This window comes from Meleagris gallopavo, chromosome 2 (genome assembly GCF_905368555.1).
Source record: "Meleagris gallopavo chromosome 2, MGAL_WU_HG_1.1, whole genome shotgun sequence".
In the NCBI taxonomy this organism is placed as follows: Eukaryota; Metazoa; Chordata; class Aves; order Galliformes; family Phasianidae; genus Meleagris; species Meleagris gallopavo.
In genome coordinates this window covers 5,997,308-6,014,107 of record NC_139405.1, presented here as the reverse complement: position 1 = coordinate 6,014,107, position 16,800 = coordinate 5,997,308, and the positions used below count along the sequence as shown (strand labels likewise).

Here is a 16,800-nt window from a genome sequence, read left to right as displayed (position 1 = left end):
TTGCTAGAAGGCTGTGAATTGGCATTAAAGCTTCCTCAGCCATCCAGCCAAGGATGCTGTGGAGAAACATTAGGATCTGAGCCTGGCTGCTAATAGCAGTGATTATATATATGTGCAATTATAATTGCACAGTTAGCCATAAGCATTTGCAGGGAGGGCAGTTCATGACATTTGTGTTTTTGAATTTTTCTAGGGGCATCGGAGGAAAAACTGGAAAGTGAGAAAGTTTGTTTTAAGAGAGGACCCTGCGTATCTTCACTACTATGATCCTGCTGGAGTAAGACACGTTTGGTCAACTTTGAATTATTTTTCTGTTTGTTTGGCAGTTTTGCTTTGGGGTTATATTTTCTGTTGTTGCTGAAGTTTGGTTAGTTTTTTTCTTTGATTTTCAGGCTGCTCTTTTCTAGAAATGAGTGAAGTATTTGCTTAGGAATGTGTGATTAAAAAAAAAAAAAGCCAGGCGGGACAGTGGGGCAATTTGTGTTCACACTGCCTGGTCACTCTGGAAAAGTAAGAGGGAATGATAGTTTTGGGGGCTGGCACATCAGGGTGGCAAGTGACATCCAGATCTGGGAGCAGTCAGTACTGAACTGTACTCTCACCTATTCGCTGTGGTCAATTGGAAGTGAACAAGTTGAAAAGAGCAAATTAAGGCAATATAGTGATTTTGCAGTTTATAATTTTCCCTGTCGGAGACATGGCATTTTATTTCTCATATAATTGTAATAGGCCAAATACTGTTCTGAGAAAGGAAGGGGCATCACTGCAGAAAAAAACTCCCCTCAAGAGCAAGTGTCCATATGGGTTCAGCCCATTGTGTGTGTTTATTTTGTCAGGGACAGCTGCAGGAGCAGTGCTGTTGTTGTGGGTTACAGTTCCCCACTGTGCCTGTCCCGCTTGGCAGAAGCAGCTTAGACACAATGGGGAGTCAACGCTGAAGAGTTTGACCTCCATTTCTGGTGTGTTTTCCCCACTCTTGGCTTTTCCTCCCAAAATACTGAAGTGTCAGCTGATAGGAAATGCATGCTTCAGGCTTATGCTAACAGAAGTGCTTCTTCATCCATTCTTCGGCTATCACAGTCTAGAAGCATGAAAGAAGGAAAAATAGTCAAAGTTGTAACAGCTCCTGCTGTTTTTTATTTTTTCTCTAATTAAGCAAACAAAAACTTTTTAAGATCTACTCTTCCTTCTAATTAACCTTCTTTTCACGATGAAAAGGAAAGCCTGTAGTTGGCACAAGGTGGTTTATACTCTTACCATGCCATTATTCAGGACATGCAAAATACTCTGCAGATCCTGAATTCCAAATTCCAAAAGAGGCTTCTTATTTATTTACAGGTTTGTGAACGCCCCTTACCCTTCATATTACTCTGGCTGAGGATCCCTGGTTTTCTGAGGAGATGCTTAGTCACCAAATGTTTTTGTTTCCACTGTGGAGTTGTAGTCAGTTACTGAGATGTGAATTGTTTCAGGAGTGTTGTATTTTATGCTGACTTTGTATCTTTCCCAGGGAGAAGATCCACTGGGAGCAATCCACTTGAGGGGCTGCGTGGTGACTGCAGTGGAAGATATGCCAGACTGTAAGGAACCATAGTGAAAGAGCTGCTATAGGGTTTTGGTGCATTCTTTCAATCTGCCAAAAATCACAAGTGATTTTTTTTTTTTATTTTTACTCAAAAACAATCTATTTGCAACAATTCAGTAATTGTTCTGATTACTCGGTTATCTTTAATTACTAGAGGAAGGTACTGTGATAAAGGTAGCAACAGGGTATCTTGTGTTTTGTCAGTTGTTTAGACTAATCAAAATGATGAACTGGCATCCCTATGTTAAGATAACTGGCCACAGAAAAATAGGCTGAGTTCTCTTTTTAGTTTGTTTTTTTTTTTGATGGAAACTTTAGGTTACAAATGGTAGTGCCAATGAATTGCTATTCTACACATTGTTCCTTCTCAAAACTAGAAGCTGTGGGAAGAGCAATGGTTAGCATTGCTGCAGGAACAAGAAACATTCACTCTATGCATTCTCTTCTCCATTGAAGCAATGGTGAAATGTGCAGAATTCATATTTTTTTACTCCAAAACAGTGACAGATTTCATGGGCTTAATTTTGCAAACTGTTTACAAAGGTATGGTCAGGCACGGCTATAGAAAGGAGGCAAATCCTGTTACGTAATGTAAAGAAAAAAACATTTTAAATGCAAGACTTTGATCACTCATAGCTGGCTTCCTTATTTCTTTCCTATAGCCAAGAAGTGTGACGTTGAAAACAATCTGTTTGAAATAATCACAGCAAGTGAAGTCCACTATTACTTGCAAGCAGCTTCATCCGCAGAGCGTACAGAGTGGATCAAAGCAATTCAGACAGTTGCTAGGACTGGGAAATGAAGATGATCCACCAGCAAGAAGGACAACTGAAACTGATTGCTCAAAACAAAATGGGAATTTTAGCTTTTCTCTGAAATAAAGTTGTGTCAACCAGAAAAGCCTCCTAAGGCTTGTGGATTGGGAGGGGGGAATAAGTTTCAGTTCCGTAGTGGGCACAACCACAACAGAAGTAGAAAGTGTCTTACTAAATTATAGCATAGAATATGTTACATTAGTGTGTGCTTCCTGTAGTATTCAGTATGCCTTGGGAAGGTTATATCTTCTGCCTTTCCCTGCTGCCACTGCTGATAGCAAGAATTTCACCATTAAGAGAGGACAGGATCTCATTGCTGTCTGTACACAAGAAATAGCCATGTATGACTCAGCTTTTACTGTTTGAGTATCTTCTAATAACTCAAGGGATTCCCAAGACAAACCCTTTCTTCTTTACCAGCCTGTCTTTCTACTGCCATGTTCAGCTATCCAAGTAATGCAATAGAGCTAAGGAAAAAAATAGTTTTTTGGAGATGTGATCCACACCTTTATAATCCTTCAGTGTTAAGGACTGGAAGAGTTCAGATGACTGTAGTAGCATTATGCAGAAAGCATGCACAAATCAATGACAGCAGTATGAGTATCCATGCAGGAAAATTCTTTGCCCATGATTCTTCTGAGGCAATCTCAGTTTTTCTGTACCGCTTCATTTTGATCTTCACTAAATTTCTCCAAAAGAATCTGTTCCAAGATCATTGTTTTGCTTTATTTAGATCTTCAGTGCAGCTGCTGCAGTGTTGTGCACTGCTGATTTGACCTGTATTTGAATTAAGAATCTTTCAGGAAAAGGATCCATATATTGATACTTGAATTCCCAGCCGAGGTGTTGTTGATTAGGGTCTTTCTTAACCTACAGAAATATACTCAATGCTTGGCTCTGTGCTTTAAGTCGTATTTGAGGAACGTTATTAGTTCTGCAATAAATGTCATTTGATGGTGTCAGGTTAACCTGATCAATCTTTGTTTTTTGTCATACTGCCTGCCTCAAACCTCCAAGTCTTCAAACTATAAGCAAGAACTGGAGGTCATCATGTGAGATTCTGCATGTAGCCTTTTCTTAAAAAAAAGAAAAGAAACTTTTAAAAAAAATTAGATTCCTTATCCTTAAGAACTCTTATTCAGATTTCTTGAAACTGAGAAATAAATATGGTTCTAAAGCTTACCTTTAGTTCTGTTTCATTATGTGTGTATTTACCCTGTTGACATGTATACCATGCAAACAGAGCCAGGAGAAGCTGCTACTTCAGCCTAGGGTAACCTGATTGATGTTCAGGAAGAAACTTCATCTGGTTCATGGAAGCTGTATTATCACAAAAGCTGTTGTTGTTTTGGTAAAGCAGTAGTACAAGCAGCTTCTGCAGTAACTGGACTGTGCCTTGGTCTGTTGGACCAGCTTGGTGATGATAATCTTGGAGGGTGTGGTGCTTCCATCTAACATGAAAACAAAACTTTGGTCATCCACTGCATGCGTTTGGGTTGATATGGGATCTGCACAAAGGAAAGCTATAAGTACAGTAACAGATTGCTGATAAGATTGTGGGTTTTTTTCCCCTCCCATTTGGAGGGGAAAGGGTATGAATGTATCATCATCTCATAGACAGCAAAAACAGTTAATAGAAAGCAAGTCTGAAGAGATCTAATCTAATGTACCTGAAGGTTGATGGCTTGTTGCTTTCTAACAACATTATACCAATACTGTGCCTTTCACTCTTGCCTAAGGAACTCTCTGCAGTTATGTTCATGTTACGGAGTTGTGGTTTGATATCAAACACCTGCAGAAGAACAGGTACCCCTTTTTTGCTGGGACCCTCTTGTGTTGGTGAATCTGCTGAATTGATAGAAGCCAACGTAGTCTGATGAGATCTGGACCTCAGAAGACTGTACCAGCCCAGAAGGAAAACATCTTGGATCTTAAACTAAGCTCAAAGCTCAACCGTGCTTTCTACTCTGTTTTTATTACACAGCCATCTCCATTTGTTTATTGGTCTCTGGTGTTCTTTCTTTTTTTCTTTTTTCTTTTTTTTTTTAACCCCCAAAGTGCTTGGTTTTTCAGAATTTGCAGGCTTTGGCACATTTGTGACCTCAACAAGAGAACAGCGAATACTGGCAGTCAGCAGAGTCTCCATTATCCTAAAGGAAACGTGGATTTGCTTAAGAAGCTTCTTGTCCTTGGGCCTAAATCTGGGTAATTTTCTACCGACAGTGTGATAGAGCACTCCTGGCATCTCTCACTTCCTTGAATTACTTCTGGTAAAGGATCAGATCTCATTCTTTAATAAGCTGAGTTTCTTCTCAGAAATAACAGAAAATGCAGCTGTGCTGAGGCAGCAGGCTGGCAGAGACAGTGTTGTCACATCCATTTAGGACATAGAGGAAATCGGTTTCTAGCAGGCATTTCCTGTATCTCATGCAAGCTGACAGGATCGCTGAAGCTTGGTTTGTTATTCTGAGGCAGGAAGCCTCATAGTGAAGAGAAGATAAACTATTTGCTCAGCCCTGCTTTTTTGATAATTGCTTTGTGGTTTCTCAGACCTTACTAACCCCAAAATATCCTATAGCATAGGAAAATGAAAAACAGAAACTCACCCAGCTTAGCATAGCAAAGGAGGAATGCAACTGTTGGTACAGTGCCTACATATGAATGGTATTGTAGGCAAATCTCTTGTGGAAGACAGCTGTACCAGACAATAGGTTCTCTGATCTCTTAGGTGGTTCTTTTTAATGTACACCCTAAGAGTTTATAGGTATTTTTTCTTTTTGGAGGAAACATGAAGACTGGAAGTTTATGTCTCATGCCACCCTGCCCTCTTTTCCTTCCATGACGACTTTTGTTTGAGAAGGTATTACACAACTCCAAACAGATCTTCCTTTTATTCAAGTTCCCACACATCTTGACACAAATAATTAGCTCCATGTTCCAAGATGAATGTGCGCTTTAAAAATAGACGTGGTAAGAAAAAAGTACATTTCAGCAAAGCCCAAACTTTTCTTTTTAGGGTGAGGCATCTCTGTGATAAGTTTTTCACAAGGGATGACCTGGAGACAAGGGGCTGTTATTCAAAGATACTCCATTTTCAAACACGTGCTAGTGCTTCTGAAAATCAAAGTGAGAATTTAAGTGCCACAGGTAATCTGACATTAAGAACTGTGCATGATATAATGGGAATTGTCACAACCCTCGAACTGAGTAAAGTTGCTCAGAGAACAGCTGCTAGAGCTGAGACAAGGTGCAAAGGCTACTGTAATGGATGTCTACAAAGGAAAAAAAGAGGATTAGTGTTATGCCAGTACAATTTCCAGACATACCAAATGGATTTTGTCCAAGGAAATTAAATATTAAAATGCAATTATATCATAGATTGAGGCAAGTCCAGTTACTCAGAAGATGGGGAAGGGAAGAGGCATACTGAATGCTAGCACTAGAGGAGAGAGCAGGCCTAGTACAAGGCCAAGTAAAAGAGAAAGAAAGAAGAGCAGATGCTCGTGATCCATGCTTCTTCCAACTGTTTTTTCACCTTCTATTTAAATCATCCTTCCATGTACTCAGTAAATACTACTTCAACACTAATTATTTTTTTCCTTTTAAGATGATTAGTCTTTTGTTACAGAATAAAGGAAAACAAAAGAAACCACTGAGAATAAGGATGATGTTTATAACCTTCATTTACTGTAAGACACATACAATATCATCTACAGTGAAGATCCTCATATGTTTGATTTGCCATAATTTTCCCTCCCCTGGCATGCTGCCCAGGTACTTATCAGAGCTGGTTTTCAGGGATATCTATTAATGATGCAGCTACAAAAACACACTTATAAGCCTCCTTCTTCCACAGTTTAAAAGAAAACTGAGCAAAACAAAAATACATTGAAAAATACAACATCCATGAGGGAACTGCAACAGCCTACTAATTGTTCAGCCACAGGTGTTGCTTTTCCCCATTATCCAATAGTCCCTTCCGCGGGTGGAGGTGATTCTGTCATAATGAACTTCCAGCAGTGGTTTTCAAAAGATTTTTACTTTTTCTGTCTTCTGGCTTTCCCTTGAAGGGTAAGGCTAGAGTTATTTTGTTGTTCTGTGGTGTTTGTAACAGTATTCCGTCTTTGTTTTCAGGGTGAAATAAAAAAGTGTATTTTGTTGATGTAAAGTTTGCTCATAAGGAAGATAGGAAAATAGTTAGGACTTCTGAGGTGTAATCTAGTGTGCTGTCATACTTTTCTTCCAGAGAAAGTTGGTAGCTGTGCTTCCTATGCTGTAAATAATGCCTTCGTGCAGTTATCCTGCTTGTGGTTTTAGACTTCATTTTATTACAAATGTTATATAACAAATATTTTTTACTGATTTGTTCTCAAAAGCTTTAGAAGGTTGTAGAGGTTGTTTAAGTGTAATAACTCATACAGGGGTAAACTCTTTGTAATACATCTCTGTTTCTTCTGAGATTCAGGCTTGGACAGCACCAAAACTCCCCTTAGGAATCCTTTTTGAGAGTCAAAAAAAAAATTTAGTTTTTCTTTTTTAAAGCCATAAAAGAACATGGAACTGAACTTTCAAAGAGTGAGAAAAGTAGGTAAAAGTCCTTTATTTTTTGTAGTTGGTATTTCTACTAATGTCTTTTATTTATGTTTCAAAAAGTGTGTATATATTCGTTTGTGACCTGTGGTCATAATGTTGCTATATGGAGATCTAATTGTGCTCAGTATGCACTTCTGTGTGCAGTAGAAAGCCTGAAGTTGGGCTTCTAATTTTCCTCTCTTGTTTGGATTTCCTGCAGGCTGCGAGGGTGATGCACTGGGCCTTTCCTCTCACCACGTCGCCTCTCTTTGAGGTGTGTGGGGCTTTGACAGCTTTGGCAACATGAGAAAGCTGTGTGCAGCCACAAGTTCTCTAGTAAATCTGTTTGGCTTATACCTTAATAAATGCACTGTGTTGAGTTTGTCTTCGAGCAGGTAAAAGTGCTCGTACATATTGATAACATGCCTCAATAATCAAAGTGCTTCTTTGCAAAGGCTAAAATGTGAGGCTGTTCACACAGCCTGTGTTTCGAAGGTTTGCTTTCAGATTATATGTAAGTAATTATATTTATACTCTATAGACTGTATGCAGTTATTCATGAATAAAGTGCTAGACCTTTTCCCTCTAGTAGCAGGGTTCAGGATGGAAAACTCAGCCTGCTTCTCACAGGTAAGCGTTGATAAGCTTCTCTCCTACCAGTGTGGTTCCTGAGTAACTATGACCTTTCTAATTTGACTTGCGTGATGCTGAGGAGCACAAAGGACACTTAAAAAGCATGTGATAGAGGCAGGATCAGTGTTCAGAATGATGAAGTGCTGCTGCCTTTCCAGATGACTTTACCTGCCAACCCTGCATGGCTTAGCCACTAAAGGAGAGCCTTGCTGCATTGTGGAGCCCTTGGAGTGCTCCTGGGCTCTGCAGTTGGTGGATTGGAGCCTAAAAGAGGAGAGCATCTCTTGCCAACTTTGAAAATGTTCACTGGTGAACAAGGAAATAGAAATATAGAATATGAAACATAGTCCTGGGTGATTTGCAAAATGAGTGTGAAAGGGAGCCATCGTGCAGCCATGTGCATCTGTCAGGTTTTTTTGTTGTTGTTGTATGGGATGATAGTATGACTTGAAGTTCAAATCTGATGCATGAAAATAATTTGAATATGGTTGTTTCATGACCCTAATGCTATAGCTTATTTTAGGAACTCCTTTACATTTTAAAATGGAGATTGGTAATTTGCAGGCCAACTAAACAGAGAACAGCCTTGATAATCTTTGACTGAAGTCAAGCTTCGTCTGTTGTTACTCATGGGACTTCTTGAAATAGAACTTCTGATGAAATAAGTGTGTTGTTTTTTTCCTGGATTAGAACATATAACTTCTTGCTTTGTGTTTAGAAGCAGAACTGTGGCTTTCCCCTCTGTGTTTCTGGCTCTGATTTCTTTTTCTTTTTTTCTTTCCTCTTTCTGTTTAGTTGAAGAGAGAGTAAAACTATATGAAGGCCGAGAAAACTGCTTCTCATACTTCAGCTGACTTCCATTTTAAGAGAGGTAGGGTATAGTCAAACTCTTCCTCACATAGATTCAGCCTTTAAGATGGCAACGTTTCCAACTCGTGCTCCATCACATTACAAGAAGATGACCGAGAACAAGGGAGGAAAAGAATGAGAGGGAGATGCTGATGAAAAGAATAGATTTTAGTTTGACCAGTTCAAGGAGATGGAATTCATTAGGTTTGTTTGTTTGATTTTTATTCTGTATATTTATCACTGAGGTCTTCTACCTCCTCTTCCCTGACTCTGGTGTATTAAAGAATTGGAGATGAAATAGTTTAGTTCTGTTTCCCCTTTCTCCTCTGTCCACCAGCTACCTCCCCTTTCTTAAAACTATTTTAAACTAAACTTCCTACTTTAAAAAGAGTTAAGAGAACTTGTGGCAATTTCTGTAGGTATCATAGAATGCAATTCAGATATAAAATTCAAATATTAAAGTCTGGTGGTATTTTTAGCGTCCTACTACACACCACATGGTCTTTAGTCATCCTTCTAGAAGAGCAGAAATTTCCTCTAACGTCGTCATATCTATGTGCCATGTATAGAGGTCTGGTTACTTCATGGGCACTGAGTGTCATGGTCGTTTCCCTGTTTAAGCATTTGAGTTGCTCTCAGCGCGGTTATCTCTAAGGACGTGTGTTGATAGAAGAGTTGTGTATTAGAGTGATTTTAATGAGCAGTATAACTTACTGATAAAAATGTCCACGGGGCAGTGATCTTCAAGAATAAAGGTTCATTGGAAAAGCCAGTTTGGTCAAGACATTAGAAGAAATAGTATAGGCAATTAAAGCCATTTATGGCATATTTCTATTTATAGTATCTTGCAAAATCTGGTCACCAGATCTTCCTAGCTAAACGTGCGGAGTATCCTTTCTCTTTAGCATTGTGATGGAAGAATAGTGGAAGCTATTTAAAATACGTCCTCAAATGAGCAGATGAACAAAGGTTTTTGTGGGAGTATTGTCATACTTCTTTGCAGTGGCGGCGTTATCTTACACAGCTGATAAATGTTTTGCTTTTCTCAGCTTTCCCTCCCTTAACCTCCACTAGGATCAAAGTGTCTGGTTTGTTAGAAATCTTCCTACTGTTTCCAGCTTGCTCAACCTATGCCTTCCATCAGCCTTCAAGTTGAATCCTTAATTAAGTACCTGTTAACACAGAAGGGACCTTTAAGACCATCTAGTTCCAACTCCCTGCTATAGGCAGGGATGCCTCCCCTAAACCAGGTTGCTCACAGCCTCATCCAGTGGTCACTCTTCTCTTAATGCAACCCAGGATACAGTTGCTTTTCTGGGCTGCAAGCACATATTGCCGGCTCATGGTGAATCTTTCATCAACCAACACTCCCAAATCCTTCTCCTCAGGGCTGCTCTCACGTTGTTCTCTGCTCAATCTGTATCTGTGCTTGGGGTTGCCCTGATCCAGGTGCAGGACCTTGCACTTGGCCTTGTTGAACTCCATGAGGTTGGCATGGGCCCACCTCTCAAGCATGTCCAGGTCCCTCTGGATGGCATCCTTTCCCTCTAGTGTATCAACTGCACCGTTCACCTTGGTGTCATCTGCATCTGCAAGACCACATCTTGTGGTATTCTGTGTTTGGTGTTCTGAGACATTCAAAAACAGTGTTTAGTACCAGTGCCAATACACTGTAGTGCCTTGTGCATCTCTGTATTGACAAACAGCAGGTTCTTTGACTGCTACAGTTTTTAAGAACAGTGCATTAAAACCAGCACATGCATTTTTATGATTGCAAGGATATTTTAAAATGTGAATTAAAAAAACCACTAATATACTACTGGAATTTACATGCCCTTGCAGGCTGTTTGTTTTTAATCCTTCTCTGTCCTGCTTTGTAAGTCAATGGTGCTGAAAATTGATGGCAATGATGAACTGAACAATCCTCAGGGGGGTTGCAAATAACTATTCTGATACATAGAATTATCCTCTTATTTTGCATCTTGGTAGGCCCCATGAGACCTTGGAGTTTTCTGTCCCTCACTTCTCTCCTCACACTCCTATCCAGAGACCTTGAGATCTGGAAAAAAAAACAAAAACAACAACCACAAAACATGTTCTTATGGATGTTCTAATGATCTGAAGCCACTGCTGAGTTTCAGCTTTAAGTGCATAAGGTGATGTCTTCCGTGTTTTTTTGGAGACGGGATTTTATGAACAAGCAGTACGCTGAAAAACAACGGCCAAGTGTTGTAACACTGTCAGGAATGTGAAATACCTCTATCCAAATTCATCAGAGGTAAATGGTGAGGGCTCGGGACTGAGGTCAGCTGCTTCAGTCTGTAGGATCTCTAAGAAATGTAATGAAGGCATACTGATGGCAGGCTCCCAGCACAAGAAAGGCATGGACCTGTGCGGTCCCCAGAGATGATCACAGGGCTGGAGCACCTCTGCTACAAAGACAGGTTGAGGGAGATGAGCTTGTTCAGCTTGGAGAAAAGCTCATTGTGGCCTTCTGAGGCTTAATAAAAAAGACAGAGACAAACTTTGTACATATTCTGATGGTGACACAACAAGGGACAACAGCTTTAAACTAAAATCTGTGTTAATTAAACATAATGGTGCTTTCTTTTTTGATTAGTCTGACTTGTAATGCCAGTGACCCTAAGCCACATCCTGCACCGTGATAAAATAAAGCCAAACTTACACTCCTTCCTCCAAAAACGGAGCTCTGCAGCTGTGAGTAGTTGCCGAGGAGGTTCTAAAACCACAGTCATTTTGGAAATACAAAAATAAAATACGTATCTTGGGGGACCTCTGGTTGAGCTTTGGTGCAGGTTTTGATGCTAAGCTGCGTGCAGCAGCTGGGGAAGTTTTTGTGCAGCAGAGAAATGTCCTTTTCATCACAGAAACCTGTCTGGTTTGAGCTGGGGTGTGGGAGGAGGACAAAGTATTTGCTCTGCGCTACACAAATTTTGTGAACTTAAAAGACCTTTTCTGGGAAAGGGGTTGGTAGAATGGTGAGAGGCAGCAAGGCCACGTAGCTAGGAGGAATCCTGGGTGGTGGGTGCCTGAGGCATCCTTCTGCAGCTGAAAACGGAAGAGTAGCAGCGTCAAAATGGTATGCCAACATCAGGGAAGGTAGGTGGAGCGTACTGAATAGAACTTTCCACTTCCTCAAAAGTTATGGGTAAGAGAGCTTGGTACTGAAGCAGAAAATAGGCTTCACCAGCCACCCAGATGTGAGGATAGCTGGTGTGCATCTAGAGGAGGTAGATGGCTTCTGCATGAGTGGCCTTTGCTGAGGTTTTTCTCTGGGGAGGGATACGTAAGCACTAACAATAAATTAGGTATGTATATATTGGTATGTTCTTCCTACTGCAGTCGATTCAGCATTTTTGCTTGAGGCTACGAGGGTGAAGAGGCAGGTGCAAACCACAGCTGGTGGTGTACAAAGTGCTGCTGTTTGGAGCTATGGATGCTGCTGGGATGATGTTGAAGGGAAGAGGAGAGTACAGTCAGCCTTTAATTGGGCTGCAAGCTGAGCAGGTGGTAGGGAGGGGAAAACAAGACCAAAACGGATAAAATCATTTCTGAAGGGAATTAAAACCCTCAAAGAGGAGTTTGAAGAGGGGAGAGGAATCAGGCTTGTTTTGATAATAACTTGTACTCACTGAAAGAAAAAGCATGTTGAAAGAGTGAGGCCTTGTCTAATTGCATAGCTGAGCCCTTTTAACTCCTAATGTGTTTAAAAAGGCACAGCCTCCTGAAGTGGACAGAGTTAAAGGCATGATGAAGACTGTAATTCCTGAGCTCATAAGAGAATGGGGGAAGCACTACAGCTAAGTGCATGCTGTACCTGAGACAAATACACAGAAACTGAAGGCTGATGTGGCGGAAATGGGCAGCAAGAGGTGAAAAACAGCTGAGAGATGAGGACTGGAAGTAATAGGAGGAGGCTGGGTGAGAAGAAAGGTGAGGGATTAGATTCATTATCGCACATTTCTCCTGTATTAAAGTTAATGATTTGGGCACTCTTGAGGTGATGAGAATAATACTAGAAGCACATTCTTCTCAATTTATGTGCATCTTTTCTATTTCTGTCTCCCTAAATTAGAGTAGAAAATACAGTGAATAGGGTGTGATGCAGCATCTTCAGTAGAAAAATTTATTTATTTATTTATTTTCTTTCATTGGGTAACAAGATATAATTTTAGGGCAGAATAGCTAATAATAAAGGAAGTGGTGTTTGCAGTTCATTGAAATTCGCGCTACACCCACTGTACTTAGCAATATTCTTTGCTCTAAGTTACGCTTGAGCCGTGTCTGTGGTGTGATAGCATGAGGTTCAGTGAACTTTAAGTGTTGCATCCATTAAAAAAGATAAAAGATAGGAGGTTGAGGGAAGTGTGTCAGTTAGTCTGTGGAATGCTCCTAATTAGAAAGGAATCAACGTATTGTTCTTGAAAGCATTTTAGAACTGTGGTCTTCACCTGGCTGTTCTGTGTTTCCTTGCCTTTCAGATAAAGGCACTTACAACATCAAAAAAACAGCTGTGAGCTCTTACAAGGACAGGGGGTAAATGTATGTCTTCACTGGATATTAAATAACTGTGAAAAAATAAATACATGTAAACTGTAAAGTGTTCTGAACTGTTTTTTAAAACTCCATCACCATCCAAAAAACAAAGTCTTAACCCAGGCGACCATGATACGCACTTTTCCTGAACAAAGCTGCTCTACTGCTCCATCTTGTGTTACTGGGCACCACTACATGTAAGGGCTGGACTTCGTTTTACTCAACTCCAATGAGGACCTGACCTAGTCCTGCTGAGCCTGGAGCTGTTGACATAACACACCTGCTGCCAAAGGGCCTTTTGCCGCAGAACACAGTAGTCAGTTTGAAATGCTTTTGCATTAACTGCGTTTCTAGGCATGGTAGAACTCTTTCTATATTGAATAGGTTCCAGATCAGTGATTTGTTTTAGGCATTACTAAAAAAAAAATAAAAATAGGGACCTTCCCCACCATTTTCCAATTACTCTTTTGTGCAAAAGTGTAGGTAAAGAAAGGTGATACTCAAACCAAATTGTAAGAAAGTGATCTTGCAGTCATTATGTTGAATAATGCAATGGGCATCTCTTATACTAGCAGCAATTTTTGAAGTCACTGCAAAGTTCAGTGCTGGTAAATCAGAATCTGTCTGATGGGAGATCACAACACAGAAAACGTTAAGAGTTTCCAAATGGTATAACTGTGTGAGGTAACTTTATTTTCATAGAGTATCTGAGTTACTTTGTTCAAACTAATAAATGGAATTTGTTTTACTTCCTGTTTCACTGCCTTCCATAGAAATGAGATGTGCATAGCTGATCATGGAGAGGCTGTTAGTAAAGTGGCTGCTTCAGCCCTGCTGGTTGCCCTGATGTGTGAGTTCTCATTCACAAGTCCCAGAGCTGGGCAGTAGAAATGCAGTGCTGCTCAGCACAGCACCTCCAGATGTGCAGGCTCTGTCCCTTGAGGCGGATGTTGGCATGTTGAGCCACTAGGTGGCTATCTCGTCCTCTTCTTTCCAATGTCTGCATTTGTCCTTGCCTGGCCTCCCTTGGTGAACTCCCACATCATGCTGCTTATACACACTGAATCAAACACTTTTTTTTTTTTTTTTTTACAAGTCTTTTTAAAAAAGTGCAAATTGAAAGTAAATCAACGTCCTTATATAATACAGAAGATTAAATTTACAAATATGAAATTACTACTGAATACTGAATAAGACTATGAGTCTTACTTAGAATTTTACTTTTTGTATCAGTCAATCTGATAAAGTGCAAGTAAAAAGTTATTTGCATGTTTTTTTTTTTTTTCTGTGAAGCTTTCTTTGTATGTTTGCAAATATGACTAATTTAAACAGCAAAATATTTACAGGCTGGCAGTCCATTTGTTGATGTAAGGTTCTTGAGTTGCAAGCAGCAGTGGTGTCCACGTGTTGTCCAAGGTTCTTGAGTTGCAAGTAGCAGTGCTGGTTTCTCATCTCTCTAGTTCTGCTTCCAGGATTTCTCCCCATGTGTCAACATCCATCGGATACATACTTTTCTCTGGCAAGTTGTTTTGTGAGTGAATGTTACTGTATTTCCCACTGAGCCATTCTTGTTTTACTTTGCTTTTCCAGTAGTTTCTTAGTAATGTGATCTGATGGAAAAACAGACAGCTAAAATCTTAAAAGTAAACTGAATTAAGCTGCATTCAATATGAATAAGTTTTTTGCACTGGAAGAGTTAGTGCCAGAAAAAAGATTTGGAATGTGTCTTTGATACCTGAATGCCAAGCCCAAAATGGTGTAGTGCTGCCAAGAAGGGGTCTACTTCCATCTTTTATAAGTTAGGTTGAGGATCATTTCTTGCCTCAGTTCTTAGAGGTTGAAAATGATGGGGAAATGAAAACCCTAAACAAGAATTCATCTTCCTCCTTACTCTTTAAAAAAAAAAAAAAAAAAAAAGCCTTTCACTTTCTCCTCCTGTTTAGGTTTTTTTATCACCTTTAAGTCTGGCTCATGCTCATAACGCAGGCTGGTTGTATTCTTCTATTCATTCAACCTTTTAGTGCATGAAATGCTTGCTTTGTCTATTTGTTGCTCATTCCCCTCTAAAATAGAAACAAAATAGAGAACCAGTGCAGAAAGATTTGTAAACTATTGTGCAAGAGGTGAAAGATGGCTACATTGAGGTCAACGCCTTCCTGCTTAAGGCAGGGAGTGTGAGTCCAGAATTCTTTTAATTACTATTTTTTGTATTTTGCTTGCTTTCTTTTCACACCTCACTGTTTGCAAATGCACCAGCTCAAATAGGATGAGGGATCAACCTCTATCTAGATTAGAGGAGTAACTGTAAAACCATTCCTTTCCTGATCTACTTCAGTTTGGAGGCTGGACTGAACAGTGTTCAGCACATCCAGCTCCTCTCTCTTCAGAGCAGCCAGAACCAGGAATGTATCTGTGTGTTTGCAGGTTGTTCCAAAACAGCATCTGCAAGCTCCTTCTTTCTTTTTGCTTACCCCATGTTCTTCCTTCTGGATGCATGTTGTTCAAAATGTATTGAAATAAAGCTATCTGGAATTAATTTTCAGGAAATTTTTCTTCACAGGCAGCATCATTCCAATGAAGCACAACAAGAGCTCATATACTGTCAGACAGACAGGCTATGCTATTGGGTGCAGGGCTGGCTCACATTCAGCCAGCTAACGGCCCCACAGCCTTCACCTCTATCCAGCTTTCCACCCACTTTGCTTTGGTGATCTTGGGACTAACTAGAAATTGTAGAGCAAGCAAAGAAGGCTCTATGTAGGAAAGAAGATATCGGAAATAGAAAAATATAGACAGTTCTATAGGGTAATAGGAGATGTGATTGCGTGTATTTAACTGGATTCCCAGTTTGGTTTCGCTGCTGAACCACACTGGCATTACGGTGGTTCTCCAAGCATCTGACATTAGCCTTGGAAAGATGAGAAACACAGATTTATATAATTTATTTACGTATTTCTGCCACGAACCCCAGAAGCTTCAAAGCTGCCACCACCGTCACTCACGTTCCATTTACCTTCCACGAATATCCACTTCCCCTGTCGCCATCGATCTCCCGCTGGCAGACAGCCCTCACCGTTAAGCAGTGTTTTTTCCACAGCCAGTCGTTGCTGTCAATGGCGAGCCGCCAGCGCCTGCACGTCATGGCAGCGCTGCACAGGCTGAGGGGATCGAGGGAGCTGAAGATCCGCATGCTGACTTCGGGAGGCAGGAGCGCCACGAAGTCAGCCGGAGCTCCTCTCCTCTTCTTGTCAGGAGGGAGAAGCGTCGGTTCGCCACAAGTCAGCGACTGCTTGTTTCTCTTAGGCGTCTTCTGCATCATTCAGAATTCTCGCCAAGTCAGGTCGGCACGCCTGAGTGAGGAAAGCGCGACAGTAACGAGCATCCCACGTTACTGCCGCCTCTGTGGAATTATGAATGCCGCCCCGGTGACACGGTACTGCCATCAGCTGTCCCTCACTGTTGCCTCCTTCCACACCCTTTCAGCCACGGCCGCCGCTAGCCGGCCCAGAGCCGAGCACAGGTGCGGTGCGGTGCGGAGCTGACTGGACCGCCCGTTCCTGCCAAGCAGCTGACGGCCGCAGCCCGACCGTTGGCGCCGCGCGCCTCTGTACCTGTGTGCCTTTGAAAGCGCCTCCGCCATCAGCGCCGCGCCTTGTTGACAAACGGGGCGACCTCCGCAGCGCATCGCGCATGCACGTGGCCCTTGCCGCAAGGCGTGCCGGGACTCGTAGTTCTCCCAGCCTCGCCTCACATGGCGGTGAGGCTCGGCGGCAGCAGCGGCAGACTACA

The 16,800-nt window shown here is 41.2% G+C and overlaps 2 protein-coding genes across 9 annotated transcripts in view; one reads left to right on the top strand and one right to left on the bottom strand.

Annotated features, from left to right (window-relative positions):
- Positions 1 to 3,582, top strand: part of PLEK (pleckstrin) — a 56,134-nt gene extending 52,552 nt beyond the window's left edge. For all 8 annotated transcript variants that reach the window (XM_085218755.1, XM_085218758.1, XM_085218757.1 and 5 more), the window contains 3 exons: positions 194 to 277; positions 1,511 to 1,580; positions 2,248 to 3,582. In XM_085218755.1, the coding sequence (XP_085074881.1) occupies positions 194 to 277; positions 1,511 to 1,580; positions 2,248 to 2,387 (294 nt within the window). In that variant the 3' untranslated portion in view covers positions 2,388 to 3,582. The remainder of the gene's footprint in view (positions 1 to 193; positions 278 to 1,510; positions 1,581 to 2,247) is intronic.
- Positions 3,583 to 13,678: 10,096 nt separating this feature from the next.
- Positions 13,679 to 16,792, bottom strand: FBXO48 (F-box protein 48). Its single transcript, XM_010706437.4, has 3 exons — positions 16,623 to 16,792; positions 16,025 to 16,361; positions 13,679 to 14,621 (listed from the first exon to the last, which is right to left on the bottom strand). Exons 2-3 carry the CDS (start codon positions 16,328 to 16,330, stop codon positions 14,460 to 14,462), a joined length of 468 nt encoding a protein of 155 aa, XP_010704739.1. The 5' UTR covers positions 16,331 to 16,361; positions 16,623 to 16,792; the 3' UTR covers positions 13,679 to 14,459.
- Between the last annotated feature and the right edge of the window lie 8 nt (positions 16,793 to 16,800).